At 34.7% G+C, this 20144-nt stretch overlaps 1 protein-coding gene and 1 long non-coding RNA gene across 2 annotated transcripts in view; one reads left to right on the plus strand and one right to left on the minus strand.

Moving 5' to 3' along the window:
• COL24A1 (collagen type XXIV alpha 1 chain) overlaps positions 1 to 20144 on the plus strand; it is a 423812-nt gene that overhangs the window by 267725 nt on the left and 135943 nt on the right. Inside the window, exons 27-32 of the mRNA XM_024119550.3 lie at positions 2616 to 2669; positions 3948 to 4001; positions 11001 to 11054; positions 11340 to 11384; positions 11503 to 11547; positions 18929 to 18982. Coding sequence (XP_023975318.1) covers positions 2616 to 2669; positions 3948 to 4001; positions 11001 to 11054; positions 11340 to 11384; positions 11503 to 11547; positions 18929 to 18982 — 306 coding nt within the window. The remainder of the gene's footprint in view (positions 1 to 2615; positions 2670 to 3947; positions 4002 to 11000; positions 11055 to 11339; positions 11385 to 11502; positions 11548 to 18928; positions 18983 to 20144) is intronic.
• Positions 11429 to 20144, minus strand: part of LOC112063831 (uncharacterized) — a 193665-nt gene continuing 184949 nt past the window's right edge. Inside the window, exon 7 of the long non-coding RNA XR_003679576.2 lies at positions 11429 to 11518. This is a non-coding gene — a long non-coding RNA (uncharacterized lncRNA). The remainder of the gene's footprint in view (positions 11519 to 20144) is intronic.

Genomic DNA, 20144 nt, shown 5'->3' on the forward strand with positions numbered 1-20144 from the left:
CTGGCTAATGGTTTATCAATTTTGCTTATCTTTTCAAAGAACCAGCTTTTAGTTTTATTGATCTTTGCTATTGTTTCCTTCATTTCTTTTTCATTTATTTCTGATCTGATCTTTATGATTTCTTTCCTTTTGCTAACTTTGGGGTTTTTTTGCTCTTCTTTCTCTAAATTCTTTCGGTGTAAGTTTAGGTTATTTATTTCAGATGTTTCTTGTTTCTTGAGGTAGGATTGTATTGCTATAAACTTCCCTCTTAGAACTGCTTTTGCTGATTCCTATAGGTTTTGGGTCGTCGTGTTTTCATTGTCATTTGTTTCTAGATAGTTTTTGACTTTCTCTTTGATTTCTTCAGTGATCTCTTGGTTATTTAGTAGCATATTGTTTAGCCTCCATGTGTTTGTATTTTTCACAGATTTTTTTCCTGTAATTGATATCTAGTCTCATAGCATTGTGGTCAGAAGAGATACCTGGCAGGATTTTAATTTTCTTAAATTTACTGAGGCTTGTTTTGTGACCCAAGATATGATCTATCCTGGAGAATGTTCCATGAGCACTTGAGAAGATAGTGCATTTTGCTGTTTTTGGAAGGAATGTCCTATAAATATCAATTAAGTCCATCTTGTTTAATGTGTCATTTAAAGCTTGTGTTTCCTTATTTACTTTCATTTTGGATGATCTGTCCATTGGTGAAAGTGGGGTGTTAAAGTCCCCTACTATGATTGTGTTACTGTCGATTTCCCTTTTTATGGCTGTTAGCATTTGCCTTATGTATTGAGGTGCTCCTATGTTGGGTGCATAAATTTTTACAATTGTTATATCTTCTTCTTGGATTGATCCCTTGATCATTACGTAGTATTCCTCTTTGTTTCTTGTAATAGGCTTTATTTTAAAGTCTATTTTATCTGATATGAGTATTGCTATTCCAGCTTTTCCCCTCACTTTCAGTCTGTCTGTGTCCCTAGGTCTGAAGTGGGTCTCTTTTAGACAACATAATACGGTTCTTGTTTTTGTATCCATTGAGCCATTCTATGTCTTTTGATTGGAGAATTTAATCCATTACATTTAAGGTAGTTATCAATATTTATATTCCTATTACCATTTTCTTAATTGTTTTGGGTTTTTTATGGTAGGTCTTTACCTTCTCTTGTGTTTCCTGCCTAGAGAAGTTCCTTTAGCATTTGTTGTAAAGCTGGTTTGGTGGTGCTGAATTATTTTATCTTTTGCTTGTCTGTAAAGGTTTTAATTTTTCCGTCGAATCTGAATGAGATCCTTATTGAGTAGAGTAGATCTTGGTTGTAGGTTTTTCCCTTTTATCACTTTAAATATGTCCTGCCACTCCTTTCTGGCTTACAGAGTTTCTGCTGAAATATTAGCTGTTAACCTTATGGGGATTCCCTTATATGTTATTTGTTGCTTTTCCCTTGCTGCTTTTAATATTTTCTCTTTGTATTTAAGTTTTGATAATTTGGTTAATATGTGTATTGGCATGTTTATCCTAGGATTTGTCCTGTATGGGACTCTCTGCACTTCCTGGACTTGATTGACTATTTCCTTTCCCTTACTGGGGAATTTTTCAAACATAATCTCTTCAAATATTCTCTCAGTCCCTTTCTTTTTCTCTTCTTACACTCCTATAATTCGAATGTTGGTGCATTTACTTCATCTGCTGTTTGTTTCTGTCTTCTCATTTTGCGTAACTTACTGTGTTTGGGGTCTCCTTTTCGCAGGCTACAGGTTCGTAGTTCCTGTTGTTTTTGGTATCTGCCCCCAGTGGCTAAGGTTGGTTCCGTGGGTTGTGTAGGCTTTCTGGTGGAGGGGACTGGTGCCTGTGTTCTGGTGAATGAGGCTGGATCTTGTCTTTCTGGTGGGCAGGACCATGTCCGGTGGTGTGTTTTGGGGTGTCTGCGACCTTATTTTGATTTTAGTCAGTCTCTCTGCTAATGGGTGGGGTTATGTTCCTGTCTTGCTAGTTGTTTGTCATAGGGTGTCCAGCACCATAGCTTGCTGGTTGTTGAGTGAAGCTGGGTCTTATCATTGAGGTGGAGATCTCTGGGAGAGCTTTCGCAGTTCGATATTACATGGAGCCAGGAGGTCTCTGGTCTACCAATGTCCTGAACTCAGCTCTCCCGCCTCAGAGGCACAGGCCTGACACACGGCCAGAGCACGAAGACACAGTCAACCACACGGCTGCTGGTCTTGGAGTCCCCTGGAGAGGCCCACATTTCTTAATTATTGAATTCCCTGACATCTGAACATGATATGGTTTCACAATCTATATAACATAATATACATCTATTCATAGCATAACACAACCTACAGAAATGTGAGATGAATATTCTCTTCTCAGTAGGTTATAATATGTGATTCTGGCTAGCAAATTTCATTTCTAGGCAAAGAGTTTCTAATAAAAGTATACCCAGCTTCTATGTAAACATTTTTTATTTCTATTGTCTATCTCTGGAACATTTTCTGTGGCTTCTTATGTCTTGGATAGTAGAGGGAGATCTTATCACATTATCATTTTTAATTACTATTTATAATTTACTTTTATTTCTTCAATGAAAATAATTAGATGTGATGGAGAATTTATGTCTTTTATATTTTTGCTTAAATTATAGGGATATCCAGGTCCTCCTGGGCTTCCAGGAGCCATGGGTCCACTGGGATTACCTGTAAGTATAGAAAAGACTTCTCTTCCCAGTCAGTGCAAATCACTCTAGAATATATCATTGTATCTTGAACCTCCTCACTTCTACTTGCTCTATTATTTACTGCTCACTTCTAATAGTATAGTTCTGCAACCTAAAATAAAAAACATCTAAACTTTCTTTTGAATAACCACATATAAGAAAACAGAGTCAGTAATCAAGATTAGACCTATTGGACAAACAAATCACAAGCACAATTTCCAACATGTTGTTCTTAGAAATTTCCACACATTCTCAAACTGATACAATTCATGGAATATATACCTTTATTCAAAAACTGAGTTTTGAAAAACTCCATTTGTGGTTACAGAAAGATAATGAAGCCTTGTCTCTAAAGAGAAAGTTTGCTTATTAAAATTTGAAAGTTAATATGAACTTAAATGTGAAGAATATCAGCCTTTGTGATCCACTAAGCAGAACTATTATCAGAAATGGTTTATGCTGTTTTGTGAAGCTTCTGTTTTGAAGATAAGCCCAATCTTCCAGCATACTGATAGATGTGTCATTGACTTCTAAAATGAGGAAGACTGATCTAGGGCACAGTTGCCAATCTTTTTACTCGTGTAAGATAAGAAATAGATTTGAGATCCTGTGAAAGTTCACTGTTTTTATCTACCTGTGTTATATAGATAAATAAATTTTGTCTTCTAAGCATTGGAGACCATTGGGTATAAAAATAATTCATTGTACTTGACTTACTAACAAATAACAATCTTCTTTTAAGGCTATTTTTTTGTGGCATGTAAATTTGGAAAATTTTGTGGCATTTTTCATGGTAACAGAAAAAAATCTATTTTTATGTGATGGGATTATCATAAGTATCTAGAGTAATGAGAAAGAAATCTTGCAAAAGTAGCCATTGCTTCTTTGATGGACCAGGCATATTAGACTGGTCAGACTGGCTAAGTGGGTGTCTCCCTTATGTGTTGTGTCTCCCACCACCATATGTGCTTATCCTAAAAACCATGTGGTCAGTGAATATTAAACACTTCCCATTCTTTTTCAGGGTGTAAACACTTAGAAATTAAATTTCTCCAGATAGTAGACTATGTCAGAAGCAGAATATTGGGGGAGGGTAGTATGGTATTTGTTTAATAATTAAAGCATATTTTTAAAGGAGACTAATCAATTTTATTTTAAGAATTCCCAAGGAGAATTACATATCATAAGAAAGGTTGTAACTACTGTTCTCGTAACATTCCTGTTAATTCTGTAACTGATTTTTAAATTTTCAACGTGTAGGGTCCTGTGGGGGCAAGAGGACCACCTGGGAGTCCAGGTCCTAAAGGACGAAGAGTAAGTTATCTAATCAAGGAAGTGCATTAAGCTTTTAAAATATGGCGTCATAAATAGTGATGCATTCAGCAAAAATAGCTCTATATCTTCTAAATCATGCTTAGAGGTTGTTGGGTTTTTTTCTTGTTTTCATTATATTAGATGACCTACCTACATTAATTTTAATGTAATTCATAATCATTTGTATTTATAAAACCATACTTTTCCATTTTGTGTTTTAGAAATTTCACTTATTGACAAAGAATTCTTCTTTCTTATTCCCAACTTCCAGTTTCATTCTTTGGGGGAATTGTGAACACAAAGATGTTTAAGTTATTTTTCTACTCACAAGAGACTTCTATAGCAAGGGATAGTAACAGCATGACAGAATCAGAGTGATAAGAAGTAGAATAAGAATACACAGGATGACTAAGAGTTTATTCACTGTAAATAAGAGGTAATATATCATCATTGTCTAATAATTATGCATAAGAATTAAATTAAAACCTTTCACTCTTTAAGTCTTTTAAACATTAAATCCTTTTTTTTTCTTTAAAGAAATAAGAACCACCATTTATTGCATGCCTGTCACGTGCCAGGCACTTTTACATATACCATCTAACCTAATACTCAAAATCACTCTAGGAAGGAGAGGCATTTATCTCACATATCACAGTTGAGGAAAACGGGGCTCAGAGAGTTTAAGTATATGAACTGTAGACACGCAGGTCTATGACACAACCAGGATTCAAACCTTTGTGTGTCTCTGATTCCAAACCCTATGCTTATTAAATACCCTTATTGAATTTTAGAGTATTTTTCCTTGATTAATTTGAATATGTAGGCTTTAAGAACTCTGTTTTCTCCCTTGGCTTTACCTTGACTTTTACAGCTAGTGAAGAAAATATTTTAAAATTCTAAAAACATGGCCTCCAAATAACAAAGTTTTTTTTTTTTTTTTTAAACTGCCATTTTCCAGTTGGCAAATGGGAGAAAAATGCTCAGTTTAAAATAACAACTTTAGGAATTCACTGGCGGTCCAGTGGTTAGGATTTGGTGCTATCACTGCTGTCCAGGTTCAGTCCCTGGTCAGGGAACTAAGATCCTGCAAGCTGTGCAGCATGGCCAAAAGAAAGAAAGAAAAGAAAAGAAAATAGGCAAAATAAATAAATAACGACTTTAATTTCATGTGCTGTGTTTTAGGTGAAGATTAAAGAAAGAGAGCAAATTTTTCTGTATTGTCATTTCTTTTCTGAAAAACTATTTTCCTTTCTGGCTTATGGATTTACAGTCTATAAATAATCCTGATGGCCACATCCATTTTAGCCTAAATGAGATTTAAAATAATAAAATAAAAACTCATGGAAGATGATCTGTACTCTGTCATTTTAGTGGTCTGTACCCTGCCAGCATTCAGTACTTGGTCAGGTCAAATGTGTTTATTCAACTTTGTATTACTCATAGTGGGAAAGTTCAACCAGTTTTGTGAAAGATTTAAAAAAACAGAAATACTTACTTTGGTTAGCTAAGTAATTGAGGTCTTATTGATTATCCAGGCACAAGCAAGATATGTTTCTGAACCATTTGTACTATCTGATAAGTCATATGGAAAGTTCATATTCTCTGCAGTTTTCTAACCTCCCTGTGATCCTTGGGCAAATTATTACTCTTTTTGATTTGACACTTTGTTTTCAATTCTCACCTCTTCAAGTGTCTATTTTCCTCTCATCCTCCAAATACATTTTACTGATTTGTTTCCAAATGGCTTCTCCTAATTATTTAAAGTTCACCCAGTATTTTCTAAACAAGGTCTTTTTGTTTAGAAATAAGGGCTTTGTTTAATGCAAAAGTGCTTCCTTTATAGGAGAATATTTCAAATAATCAGTGAACATTGGGAATATCAAAAAGAACTAAAGACCAGAATATTGGGGAAAGAATATAGTATTATGAAGTTCCATTCTAATCATCACCTAGTATCTTCTTCTCCCATCAATCCATTCTCCAATCTATTCTACACTGTAGATGTGATCATAATAAATATCCTTGCGAATATTTTTCACTCACAAAAAATGAGACTATATTATATGTCCAGCCCACAGGGATAAATGAAAAAAGTATCTGGCTGGGAATTCCTGTACCCCAGCCCTTCTTGCTACCCCAAAGGCAGAGGGGGTCGATATTTCCAGCACACCTGTAACACTTTATGACACACAACTGTGTCACAGTACATTGGAGGGGAAGCTAGGCACATTTGCACTAGGAGGGCACACAAAGAACTCTCTTTATGAAACTAGTGCTTGTATGCCCTTGCCGTTCTGCCTGTGATTCGTACTGTTATCATAGGTGAACGTGCAAACATCATGAATGGTAGGACCTCAACCCAAGGAGTCTGCCTGTCCTTCTGTTTCTCTCCTATCCATCCATCTGCCATTCATCTGTCGAACATTTACTGATATAATACTATCTGTCAAACACTGTCTTACTATCATGGAGAATCCAAGGTTAACTTTTTCTTAGATCTAAACCACATGGATTTTACGGTTTAATGACTTACAGTCCAGTGGCTTTTAAAGTATCATACAATATTAACAGAATAGCAAAAGCTCAGAAAAGCAACAATACCTGCCATCTCAGGAAATAACCTAAGCAACTTAGTATTATGAAAATTTTTCTAACTAGTTTTATGAAGATTGTATAATCCCGCCCCTTATATAACTGAAAAAAATAACAGGTTTGGCTGAAAATATTCATGTAGTTTGAGATTGTTTGATGGGAGAGTTACCTGGAGCCAACTTTAACTTTTCCAAAAGAGGATTAAAAAAAAGATTAGATTTTTTTTTTTAACTTAACCAGAATACATTCTTCAAGAGCTTTATAAGTGGAGATGTTAAGGCAGGTATTAGAAAAAATAACTTTATACCCAATTAGGTCCCTATTATAATATTGCTTGTCTAATTTTCTTATAGCTTGTCCTGAAGCTTGTTGTGTCTCAGGAGTCAAAGAATAACTCCAGGGATAACTTCTACAACCAATATCAAAGTGAAACTTGCAGATATTGATAAAGCTAAGCTTTTAGCTAATTAACCAACCCTTAACTGAAGCATAGAGAGGACCAAACTTTCCTAGTTCTGCCAGCCTTAACCTCTTAACTAGCAACCTCAGGCTTTATAGCCTTTAATTAAATATAATTGTTGTACTTAGACATTTTTTTTAACTTAATGTGGTTGTCTTTGTCATCACAGTGGGAGCAGAAACTTCTCTTTCTTTTTTCCCTGTCTAGTCCTGGTTTAGTAAATGAAATAATAAATGTGAAAGTACTTTTAAGTAAAAGTATTTTTTAATGGAAAACATTAAAAAATGAGTGATTATCATTAAAGTATTCCTTAATTTTGGAGGGAGTTCCTTTCTACTATAATACCAACCAGCATTTTACTCGTGTTTAATATTCATTTTGTAAACTTCTTCTAAACTTCACGTCCTCTATTTCAGCCAGAATTCACTTGATAACAGGATTGCGTCTATTTATTTTTTAACATTTGAAAAAATATTATAAACTTAATAAAGGACAGTTATTCAAAGTCTTTCGACATTTAGACATTATGTGAATCAGGTGACTCACTTATATTGATATCTGCAGGCTTCAGTTGCTTCATCTTAAAAAGCAGGGTTTAGACGAGTTCAGCCTTGACAGTGGGTGATCTATGTGCTGAGGCAGAAACTGGCAGTTAATTATAAGACTTTCTTCCTGAGCTCAATGCAGCCTTTTCTACATATATATCTAGCCAACCACTTAATCTTATTTTTATCTAAGAAATGATAATTTTTTCAATCAGTTTTGGACCAAACAGTTTTTAAAAATTCTTTTTAACTTATTACTCTATGTTTGGGGGCCTTTTGAAGCTTTATCCTTATGGCTGCTAACTTTTAAACCTAGCCAGAATGACTTCTAACTCTAGCATTAGCCTTGGAGGATCTACCATTGTGGTTGGTTGTCTACAGTCAAAATTGTTATCTTCTCCCCACTCCCCCCCTTTCTACCCTAAACAAACTTACACGTCCAATTTGTTTTTATATTAATGCTGTCATAATTCCACTGGTTACTTAACTAACAAAATATCCAAGAAAGTCAGAACTTCCATGTTGCAAAGGAGTTAAGTGCCTAGTTACCAGTGGATACATTTCTAGATCTTACTTGTTTTCTGTGGTATTTTAGAATGCTAACCACTGATTCCTTTTCATATTTTCTCAGCCACATTCTGTTATTACGCCAAAAAAATTTGGAAAGTGTTTTCTTACAGGGCAGAAAAAAGAAAATAAGCATAGAAGGTGCTGGAGAAAGAGAATCAATACAGGCTACTGATAAGATGAAGGTGATTATTGGAGCAAGGTCCTGAGGGATCTTTGCACTTAAAACTTCAGAGTCATCCTTTAAACATTGTTCTTTTTTTCCACCTTCAGTTAGTTGTCAAACATTCCAAGGAAGCCCCCACCTCAGGACCTTGGCAGTTGCTATTTCTCCTGCCAGAATGATCTTCCCCAAGTTATTTGCATAGCCTGCAGTCTCAGCTCCTTCAGATCTACCCACATGTCACTTTAGAGAGCCTTCTCAAACACCTGATCTAAAGTGGGGCCCCCACCTTGGACTCCTTCTAGTCCCTTAACCTCCTTTATTTTTCTTCATTACACTTGACTACCTATAGTCATTTTATATTTTAATTTTATTTATCTATTTGCTTGTTTATAAATTCAGGAATTTGTCTCTTCTCCCTACTATATCCTCTGGGCCTAAAAGAATACCTGGCTTATAGTTGGCACTCAGTAAATGTTTGTTGAATGAACAACAACACACTTTGAAAGTCACTTATCTATTAAGTCCATACTCCTCAATTTGACATTCAAGGTCCTGTACATTAATACTTTAACTTAGTTTTGCAGTCTTTTATGGGAAAATAGGATCAAAAAGTAAACTGGGGACAGATCATGGAGTACCTTAAATATAGACAGAAATTGTAGGGCTAGAGCTATGGCTTTAGCTTTAGTATGCCCAGTGGAGCTATAGATCCTCATGGAGTGTGAGTCTTCTCTCCAATCCTGTGGATGTATCCAAGAGGATTAGGGTATGCACTTACCCTAAGGGCACCCAGGAAGAGAGTCCTGTTTAGAGTAAGCAGGTTTTTTGTTTTTATTTTTTTGGGGGGGAGGTCTGGAGATTTTAATTTCAGAAGGTTTTTATTTACAAAATCAATTTCTTTAATAGATACAAAGTTATGCAAATAATCTCTTTGTCCTTGACCTGTTTTGAGTTTTTGCTTTTGAAGAATGGGTCCGTTTACTCCAAAGGTGTAGAATTTATGTGTGAAGAGTTGTTTCTATCAATAGTAGTCCCTTATTTTCCCTTAATGTCTCAGCGGTCTGTAGTGATATCTTCTCCTTCATTTCTTTTTTTTTTAAATTTATTTATTCAAATTTATTTATTTTTGGCTGCGTTGGGTCTTTGTTGCTGTGCGCGGGCTTTCTCTAGTTTCACGGAGCAGGGGCTACTCTTCGTTGGGGTGCGTGGACTTCTCATTGCAGTGGCTTCTCTTGTTGCGGAGCACGGGCTCTAGGTGCTCGGGCTTCAGTAGTTGTGGCTCGCAGGCTCAGTAGTTGCGGTTTGCGGGCTCTAGAGCGCAGGCTGAGTAGTTTTGGTGCACAGGCTTAGTTGCTCCGCGGCATGTGGGATCTTCCCGGAAGTAAGCAGCTTTTTAATAATATAAAGCTAAACTAAGCTGGCCTCAGATGGGATACAATAGAAGATATTGAAGCCTACTGGGCTTCTTCAAATCATCATGTTGTATTGGGAAATTTGTATCACTGTTTTGTATAGAAATCTTCAGCGCCTCCTCATTGCTTATTGATTCAAATATAAACTCCAGTCCTTCACGTTTTAAATCCCAGTCTTTTCACAATTATTTATTAGTATAGAAATACTAAAAAATACTCCATGTAATCACCAGCTCAGCTAAACAAACTAGTTTTTTTCATTCTTAAGTATCTTTTTTCCTGTTTCTTTACCCTTTTCTCATACTATGCCTCCATCTAGAATTTCTATTAGAGCATGATCTCTGACTGTTACAATAATATCTTCATTCCCTTTACAAACATGTGAAAGCTCTCTCCCTCCTTTGATCCCTTTAGCCCTTGACACACAATATCTCTATTTTATAGTTATTTATATAATTTACCTTATCTCATAACGTGGATTCCCATAACACTTAATGCAGTGCCTTTTTCACAGTATATGTTCAGTTAATGGTTGTAGAATTGAATTAATTCCCTTGCAAAGGACTTTAAGATCTTCCAAGGACAGTTATAATTAGGCAAGGAACATATACTGTCCTCTTTCATTAGCGAATGACTTTTGCAGCTAATGCTTCTTCATAACTAATTACTGAATTAATATTGATAGCAACATAGCTGAGAAGTTTTAAATTTACATGAACATTCCCAGCAGCATTTTCTATTCCTTTTCTGTGCCCCTTGCCATCTTTCAGCTGTCAAGCAGGTGCATAGCGGGCAACAGTGCAGTCAGCATTCTTTTTCTAATAAAGTGATGAGAAGAGTTCCATTTCAAAAATATAAAACTTAGGAAGACTGTTTGGACAAACAAACCAGCCACTTTAAAGTTAATTTAGAGTTGTTTTTAGAATAAATCCTGGATTTCTGCAGAGTAAAGGATAAGGTAAACAAAATACTGAAATGACAAACCTATACTATAGCTACCTCAACAACTGAATCAGCTGTTTTTGTGGTCATCTGATTTACTATTTGGCATTAAATCTTGAAAACACCGGCCTGATTCTCCTATGCAGATGGGTTCATACATATACTCAGCTGTATTCTTTACTGTGTTCATGGCACAGAAACAAGCAAAAAGGGTTTTTCAACTAAAAAAGAGTCCAGTGTCTCCATTTGTAAGGATGCATAACAGTAAAAAAGAAACATTTAAAATTAACAACAGGATATTTTTTCCATCCCTAGGGACCAAGAGGACCCGATGGCCTCTTAGGAGAACAAGGTATACAAGGTGCCAAGGTAATCACTTATTTTCTCATTTCATACACAGTTAAATATTTTTGAGCCCATATGTCCTACCTGTCTGAACACTGATGTATTTCCTTATAAAAGTATGGTTCTAAATTTTTTCTTAGTCTAAGTATGAAACATACATAAAGTTTTTACTACACACACAGAAATGTATTCTTTTTATTATTGAACTATGTATTTGATGTCTTATTTTTTGGTATGTGAGTGTATGTTAGCATGTATAAGACCATAATTCACATTCTGATTAACTCACCTGGTATTGATTCTTGTTAGGGTGAAAAAGGAGATCAAGGGAAAAGAGGGCCTTATGGTCTTATTGTAAGTAGTAAAATATTTCACATTAAAGATAAACATATAATATCTTCCATTTTTCTTGGTGTGTGATTCATATTTGGGGAGGGAGTTGCTTGACCCAGGCATTTTCTTTCTTATGTAGGGTAAGACTGGAAACCCTGGAGAGAGAGGAGTTCAAGGGAAACAAGTAAGTAATTAAAAATTGCCAATCTATAAGCAAATTTTATCCACTTTATTCTCTGATACAACTCTTTTTTAGTAATCAGTATTTTAGACTAAGAGAATACAAGTTCTTTTCCTCCTTCAGTCCTTGGGTCATTCTTTTATTGAGGCAAATTGCTTACTAAATCTGGGCCTTTTTTGTACCTATCTATAAACCGGTGGTGATAACTGATACTTTTACTTCACCTCTGCTATCATAGGTTTTCTGTAAAATCCATTTCAAGATAAAGTGGTATGATGTCATGTAAATATAACAGTATATTAATAAAGCTAACATAAGAAACTTCTTTGAGGCTTCTTGCCTAGTTTCATTTTAACTCACCTTGAGTGTTGTTTGCACCCTTGGAGTGTGGAGCTATGTGTGTCATCATGTTTTCCCATGGCACTGCTCTAAGTGTTTTCAATACTATATAATGCTAAATATTTTCCTACCATCAAAAATCTCAGAATTATACAATTTCTTCTCTGGAACACAAGTTCTGTGGTTATCATCACTAACTGAGGGGGAGTAAAGTGTATTTTTTAAAAAAGAGAAATATATACACACACATATATATTACACATATATACATATATAATTCTGAGCACATGAGCTTAAATGTATGGGTTTTTAATTCCGTTTGTAATTATAATTTTAATGACATTTTGATTTGTCATATATGTATAATTTAAAGTTATTAAATTAGATCATAATTTAAATATACTGCAATTGAAGAGTCAGAAAAGGAGAGGACAAAAATGTTTTAGCTGCTGTAGTAATTATCACTAATGTCACTGCATTTACTTGTTCCTCTATGAAATCTGCTGCCCCCTGCCGGTTGTTTCCCATAATAGCATTATATTTGCCAGTGGTCAAACCTAAAGTAGCAGAGACTTAAAAGAGAAAAATGACTGTTATCCAGGGAAAGAACTTGTGTGTGACATTATATTATTAATTGAAATCATCACCGAAGAACATTCCTTGAGTATTAATATTCATCATCTAAGTTTCTATTATATCAATGTAAATGGTGTTTCTGGAGATTCTTTCCACTTTGCTACACTGTATACAAAACCAATTTGTTGTAGTTGAGTAGAGAAATTTGGAATTTATCAGGTCCATTCCTCTTACTTTAGAAAAATGAGGCCAAGAGAAATAAAATTACTTACTCATTTTGTACATTGTTACATTCCTTAGAGTTTTACCTTCATTTTCAGCCTATTAGATATGCATGGATAAATATAAAATTTGATATTTGATTTTCTCAATCAAATAAAAGTTACTAGAACCATTTTGTAACGGTAGCTTATGGCAAACAAGTTTCATAGACTACCGGAAGAGTAAAGTTACCTTAGTGATTGACAGTAAATCATGAGTTAATACTAGTTGTTGAGGTTTACTTAACTTTATACCTACATTGTCTCCTCGGTCTTGATCAAACTGAAAGAGACTTTTGAGATCTGAGGGAAGCTTGGATCAATTAATCCAAAAAATCCAGATGCCCCAAAGATTTATTTGATCCTGCATGGTAATCTCAGCGTCTCTCATCATTTATGCACTGTCAACAAGAAGGCAGTGCTGTATAATAGAAAGATACACTGGAGATCAGATTGACCTTTGTTCTAGTGCATGCTCCTAATAGCTGTATAGTCTTGGTTAGATTGGTTAGCTCTCTGGATCATATTTTCTTCATCTGTAAAATAAAGATACATCTCTAAATTGTCATAATTCTAAAGCTAGGTATTACAAGGAAATTGGTAACATATATAGTACTCTGCTAGTCCAGATAAACAGGAGAAGTATATTTGTCTATGGGCCAACATTGTTTCCTATGCTTGCCTTCCATCCACACGTATATCTGACTCAAAGGGCGAATCAAGAAGAAAAGGATATGATTCATTGTGTTATTAAGGTGATAAAGCCTGAGTAACTTTTTAGTTTTCTAAATCTTATAAAAACTATAACAGCTCATACATTACTGATTTTTATCTAGATATTCTTTCAGTTGATGAGTTAAGGGTATTAAATTCTCCAACTATGATTTTGTATTTGTCTGTCTCTTTAATTCTGTCAGAGTTTGCTTTATGTATTTTGAAACTATTTTTAGAGTATTCACATTATTATTACTATGTCTTCCCAATCAACTGAGCCTTTTATCATTACAAAATGTTCCTGTATATCTCTGGTAATACTTTTTATCCCTGGTAATACTGTTTGTTTTGAAATCTACTTTATTTGATATGTAAGTCTCTCTAGCTGTTTGCATGGCATATCTTTTTCATTAATTTATTTTCAAACCATCTGTGCCTTGATGTTTAAAGTGAATGTCTTAAAGTTAGATCTTGCCTCTTTATTCATTCCAGCAACCTCTGCCTTTTAATTAGTGTTTGCTCCATTTCCACTTAATGTAGTTATTGATGTGGTTGGATTTAGGTCTACCATTTTTATGGCTGTTTCTCCTCTGTCGTGGCGGCAGTAGTGGTGTGCAGTGCCTTCTTTAGGCACTGAATGATTTTGAGAACTCCACTCTAATTTAACTATTCACTTTTTAGCTCTACTTCTCATTATTACTTTTAAGTGGTTATTCTAGGTCCGGAGTCAGCAACTTTCTCTGTAAAGTGCCACAAAATATTTCAGCCTTTGTGGGCCGTATGGTCTCTGTCACAGCTACTCAGCTCTAGTGTCGTCATGGTGTGAAAGCAACCATAGATGGTATATGAAGGAATGAGCATGACTCTTCAAAAAAAACTATTTACAAAATCAGGTGATGGTCCACATTTGGCCCTCAGACGGTAGTTTGCCAACCCGTGGTTTAAGGATCACATTGTAACTTTCCACTGTCTACTTAGAGTTAATACAGTAATACTTAACATAATTGTAAGAAACTTGCAGCCATAGAGACCTGTTTACCAACATCCTGTCTTATATGCGCTATTTGTTTTATATCTATATAAGTTATAAACCCCATATTGCAAAGTTAAAATTCTACTTTAATATAAATAAAATACTTTTTGCTTTAATATAAATGAAACATAAATTAGAGATATTTAGTAGGAAAGTAGTGATTTTTAAAATTATCCGTGCATTTACTATTTCTGGTGCTCTTCATTCCTTTCTACAGATGCACATTTCTAAGTGGTATACTTCCCTGCAGCCTATAGAACTTCCTTTAGATTTCTTATAGTCAAGTTCTTCTAGTGATGAATTCTCTTCATTTTTCTTTATTTCACCTTTATTCTTGAAGGATATTTTCCCTGGTTATAGAATTCTGGGTCAACAGAGTTTTTTGTTTGTTTCCATTCAGCACTGTAAAGATGACATGCCATTTATTTTTGGCCTGCGTTATTTCTGATGAGAAGTCCACACTTATCTTTATCATTATTCTCCTGCATATAATGTATCATTTTTCTCTGGCTGCTTTCAAGATTCTCTCTTTATCTTTGGTGTTCAGTAGTTTGACTATGATGTGTCTAGATGGATTTTCTTCACATTTATCCAACTTAATGTTTGCTGAGTTTCTTGCATGTGTAAATTTGCCTTCACTAAATTTGGAAATTTTTCAACTTTTTTTAGGATATTTTTTCCTACACCATTTTCTCTCTCCTTTCCTTCTTGTATTCTAATTAAATATATGTTAGTCATTTTGATTACCTTAGATCCCTGGGGTCCTGTTCATTCCTATTTCAGTCTTTCTTTTTCCTGTTTTTTTTTTTTTTTTTCCAAATGGGCAACCCGAATCTATCTTCTCTAACTTGTTAAGCCTTTCAATAAAATTTTATTTATTATATTGTATTTTTAAGTTTTATTTGGATATTTAATTTTCAGCTTTATAATTGTCATTGTTTCTTTTTACAAATGCTCTTTCTCTTCTGGTATTTCCTATTTGTTTATTCATCATGAGTACATTTTAATTTACATTATTGAGCATATTTATACTAACTACTTTAAAATCGTTGTGTGATACATAATAACATCTGTGTAATCTTGAGTTTGGTCTCCATTAATTGCCTTTTCTTATAAATATGGGAAATTTTCCCTGTATGATAATTTTGAATTGTATCTTGAACATTTTGACTGATTCATTTTAGCGACTCTAAAAGTCTGTTATATTTCTTTGAAGAGTATTGTTTTGTTTTTAACTTGGCAGGCAGTTAACTTGGCTGGTAAAACTCCAAGTTTTCTCTCCTCTGTGGTAGGTGGCTGCTGAAATCTCTATGAAGTTCTTTTAGCCTTGTCTGGGCTACTTGGAGTCTACCATACCAATACAAACCTTAAATGTCAGCAAGACCTATAAGCAGAGTTTATATTTGCAATCTGAGGCTCCACTCTGGCTCTTTCTTTCACCACTTTTCACCATCTATGGTCACTTCAGATTCTGCCCTAGGGCCCTCCATACCCATAAGACTGAAGGTTTCTATCCTACTTTATTTTAACCATCTTGTATGGCTTCTCCTCTGGCTAAAAGCCATATAAAAAAATCAGAAACTCACCTAGTGTCATTCCTTCTTTCAAGTGTAGACCCTACTACTCTAGTTCCTGCCTATTTTTGGTCTTTCTCCAGTGCTTTCATATCTTTCCTTTTTAATATTTTATCTTGGGTTTATAGTTATCTCTATATAGATTGGTTGGATAGGAGCAACTTGGCCAATATTGGAAGTGGAAACACTTAGCATTTCTTCTTTTAATATAGTTTTCTCTGTAGTAACTCAGAATACTTGAGAAGCATTTATTTCATAATCTTTACAATACAAAAAGTATACAGTATTAACTCTATTCTTTCCCGTTCTTCAGACAATGAAGCAGAATGCACACATTTTCATGATCCTACAGTGAAAGTGTGGCAATAGAAATAACATTTATATACTCCCTTGCTTATTCTCATAAAATGTCTTGATGATGCTCGAAACATGTTTATTTAAAATGGAAAGGCATTGAATGCTTGATTTCTCATGGAATTCAGTAAAAAGCAGTTTAGTGTAGTGGAAGAGCATGGCATTGGAGTCAGACACATTCGAGGTCAGATTCTGGTTCTGTCACTTATAGCTGTTTTGACTTTGTACAAATTATTTAACCTCTGTGAGCCTCAGTTTCCCTATCATTAAAATGAGATACCTTTTATAGTTATAACAAATGATGCTCATTATGTGCTCAGCACAGGCTCTCAATAAATAGCAACCACCATAGTCATTATCGTCCTGGTCATCATTGTCATAATTGCTGAGATGCATCATAGAGCAAGGAGTTGTACTACAAATAATGTATTTCAGTAGCATCTGAAAAGCCTTAAAGGGAATTTTTATTTTGTGCCAGCTTTTGCTTTTCTTCTTCATCTCCAATAAAAATAATTAGAATCCATTTAGGTCATTTCATAGCTTTGCCTAACAGCATTTATGCACCATTAACAGTATTACAAGTACATATTAAGCTTAATATTGTGTGCAAACACACTTTACAAAGCAAACTGGGCAGACATTATTTAAGGTTCTGAACTCTTGCTGTATGTTCAATTGGTATACCAGGCACAGAGGGATCCCTTATATTGATCCCTTAATTTAGGAGTCCGGAGTACATGAGTAGCAGATGATTTTCATGATTGAAACATGGTCTTACTCCAATAGGAGTCCATGAGATTTTGCATATCTCCCTTTCTCTAACCAGACAATCATATGTAACTAAACATAGCATTGATAATCATAACTTAGAAGATTCTTTGTTGCTAGAAATATTGAATGTCTTTACTTCTAATTTAATACCATATTTTTTTAGATTTCAATTTTAAGATAACATGGTAATTGTGATCTGCTGTATAATTGCCAAACTTCCCAAGTTCAGTAATGTAGAAGAGTAGAAGAAGCAAATTGCAAATAAATAAGGGCAGTATTTTATACATCATTAGTAGTCATCAGTGTCCGGCACACAGCACATGCTCAGTTAATCTTTAAATGGAAGGATCGAAGAGGACCTGGAATTTAATTTAGAGTTTTACATACCATTTTAGAATATACCCCCATATCTGAGACTCAATTTTATGGTACCATAGGTGGCATGATGTAAAAATGGAGGAAAATAAAGAACATTGGAGAGGTCCAATTTGATCATTTCTGGTCATCTAGGTTCTGAGAGCTTTGTGCCTTCCCAGGTTGTAAGGGCATAAGTCATACTTATTAATACATCACAAGTATATTATTTTTGAAAAAAACTTTTTATATTGATATTAAAAGTATAAAAGAATCCAAATCTAAAATAATTCTGGATGACAAATATTTGTCACTGTATAGGAGTGGAGATTAAATATAAAGAATACAGGTAGATATAAAGAACTCCTCCAGCTCAACAACAAAATAATAAACAACACAATGAAAAAATGAGCAAAAGGACTTGAGTAAGCATTCCTCTAAAGAAGATATACAAACGGCCAATAAATATCTGAATATATGCTCAGTATCACTAGTCATTAGGGAAATACAAATCAAAACCACATTGAGATACCACTTCCCATCCAGAACGACTATTATTAAACACACACACACACCTATATATACAGGAAAAATAACCAGTGTTGGCAAGGATGTGGAGAAATGGGAATCCTTGTGCTATGCTGGTGGGGATGTAAAATGGTGGAGCTGCTGTAGAAAACAGTATGCCTAGCACCTCAAATGGTTAAACATAGAATTACATATAATCCATCAATTCCACTTCTTTGTATATACCCCAAAGAATGGAAAGCAGGGATACAAACAGATACTTGTACACCAATGTTTATAGGAGCATTAGTTGCAATATCCAAAGGGTAGAAAACCCCAAGTGTTCATTAATGATGAATGGATAAACAAAATGTGGTATATGCATACAGGGGAATATTATTCAACCTTGAAAAGGAAGGAAGTCTTGACACATGTTACAAATGGATGAACCTTGAAGACATTATGCTACATGAAATAAGCCAGACACAGAAGAACAAATATTGTATGATTCTACTTATATAAGGTACTTAGTCAAATTCATAGAGACAGAAAGTAGAGTCATGGTTGCCAGGGGAAGAGGGTAGGGGATAGGGAGTTATTTAATGGGTACAGAGTTTCAATTTGGGAAGATAAAAAGTTCTGAAAATAGGTGGTGGTTATGGTAGCACAACAATGTGAATATACTTAATGCCACAGTACTGTAAATTTCCACATACTATACACTTAAAAATTGCTAAAGTGGTGAATTTTATGTTATGCATATTTTACCACAAAAGAAAAAACAAATAGAGGTAGACAGAAAAATTAGATGGGAGGATCTTGAGGGAAAGCTGAGATAGGGAAACTGACTAAAACATTTTCAAGCATCACTTTTTCTTCAAGCTTTGCCTTTGTTTATTCAGGGTTTACAAGGACCCCCTGGGAGTACAGGAGACAGGGGATTTGCAGGAGAACCAGTAAGTTTATCTTCATGTGTTTCTAATTGTGTTTTCTTTTTTTATAATGTATTTTACCTGTCTGTTATTATTGCCCTGTTGTGCTGTGGCTAGTATGTTTTGGAAATCAGCATGTGTCATGGGCACCTAATTATAAGAATGAATATTTTGCTGTGAATATAATTTTTAGTGCCTTCCTGGTTTCATAAAGTCAAATTTGGTCCTGTTTGTCTTGAACTGTTAAAACTTCACATATTTCTATTTTCAGCAAAGATAATTCAGTTTTATTAAATCTCAGAATTTTTTTCTGAACGGCTTGCTGTTCGTATAATAATTATTACACTGCCCTCCCACACACAAAATCACATTTATGAGGGCAACTCTATAATAAAAGACCATATAGAGAAGCCAGACTCTACATGTAATGGGCCAAAATGTGGAAACTTGACAGAAATGCTGTTAGGTCAGTAATTCAAAAAGTCACATCACCATTTCATAAATCTGACTCAGTTATAGAGTTTCCAAGGAAAATGAATTGTGAAAATGAAATACCTTGCCATGCCTTATCCAGGTGGGAAGTGAGTGCAAGATGAGGATGGAAAGGGAGGGAGGGGACAAAACGCATGCAGCTCAGTAAGCCCTACTCCTAAAGATTTGTATTTTTATCCTAAGAACAAAGGGGTGTCATTGAAGGGATAAGGCTAGGTTTATGATCATATTACTGTTCTGTAAAGATCACTCAAACCAAATTGGAAGGGACTAAGAATGGACAAGAATAGCTTTGTGTTGCAGCAGTCCAGATAAGAGATAGTAGAACTGTTTATGCAGAAGGAAAGAGTAGATAGATGTAAAATATTCAAAAGGAGATAAAATCAACAGGAAATAGTTATGCTATATGTGAAGTATGATTCCTAAGGTTGTGGATTGAAGAATTAATGAGATAATGATATCACTCACTGAAAGTGAGAATACCAGCAGAAATTTATGTTTGAGAATGCAAGATTATAAGTCAGTTTAGCTATGTTGAATTTGAGGTGCCTTTGAGAACTGTGAAGGTGGCAGTTGGATGTGGAGCTCAAAGCAGAATAATATCCTGAAATTTAAAATATTGGAGTCATTGGTCTAGGGAAAAAGTATAGGAAAGAGAAAAAGAACAGGATCTAAGGCTGAATTTTGAAGAAAT

The sequence above is a fragment of the Physeter macrocephalus genome, chromosome 4 (genome assembly GCF_002837175.3).
Source record: "Physeter macrocephalus isolate SW-GA chromosome 4, ASM283717v5, whole genome shotgun sequence".
In the NCBI taxonomy this organism is placed as follows: domain Eukaryota; kingdom Metazoa; phylum Chordata; class Mammalia; order Artiodactyla; family Physeteridae; genus Physeter; species Physeter macrocephalus.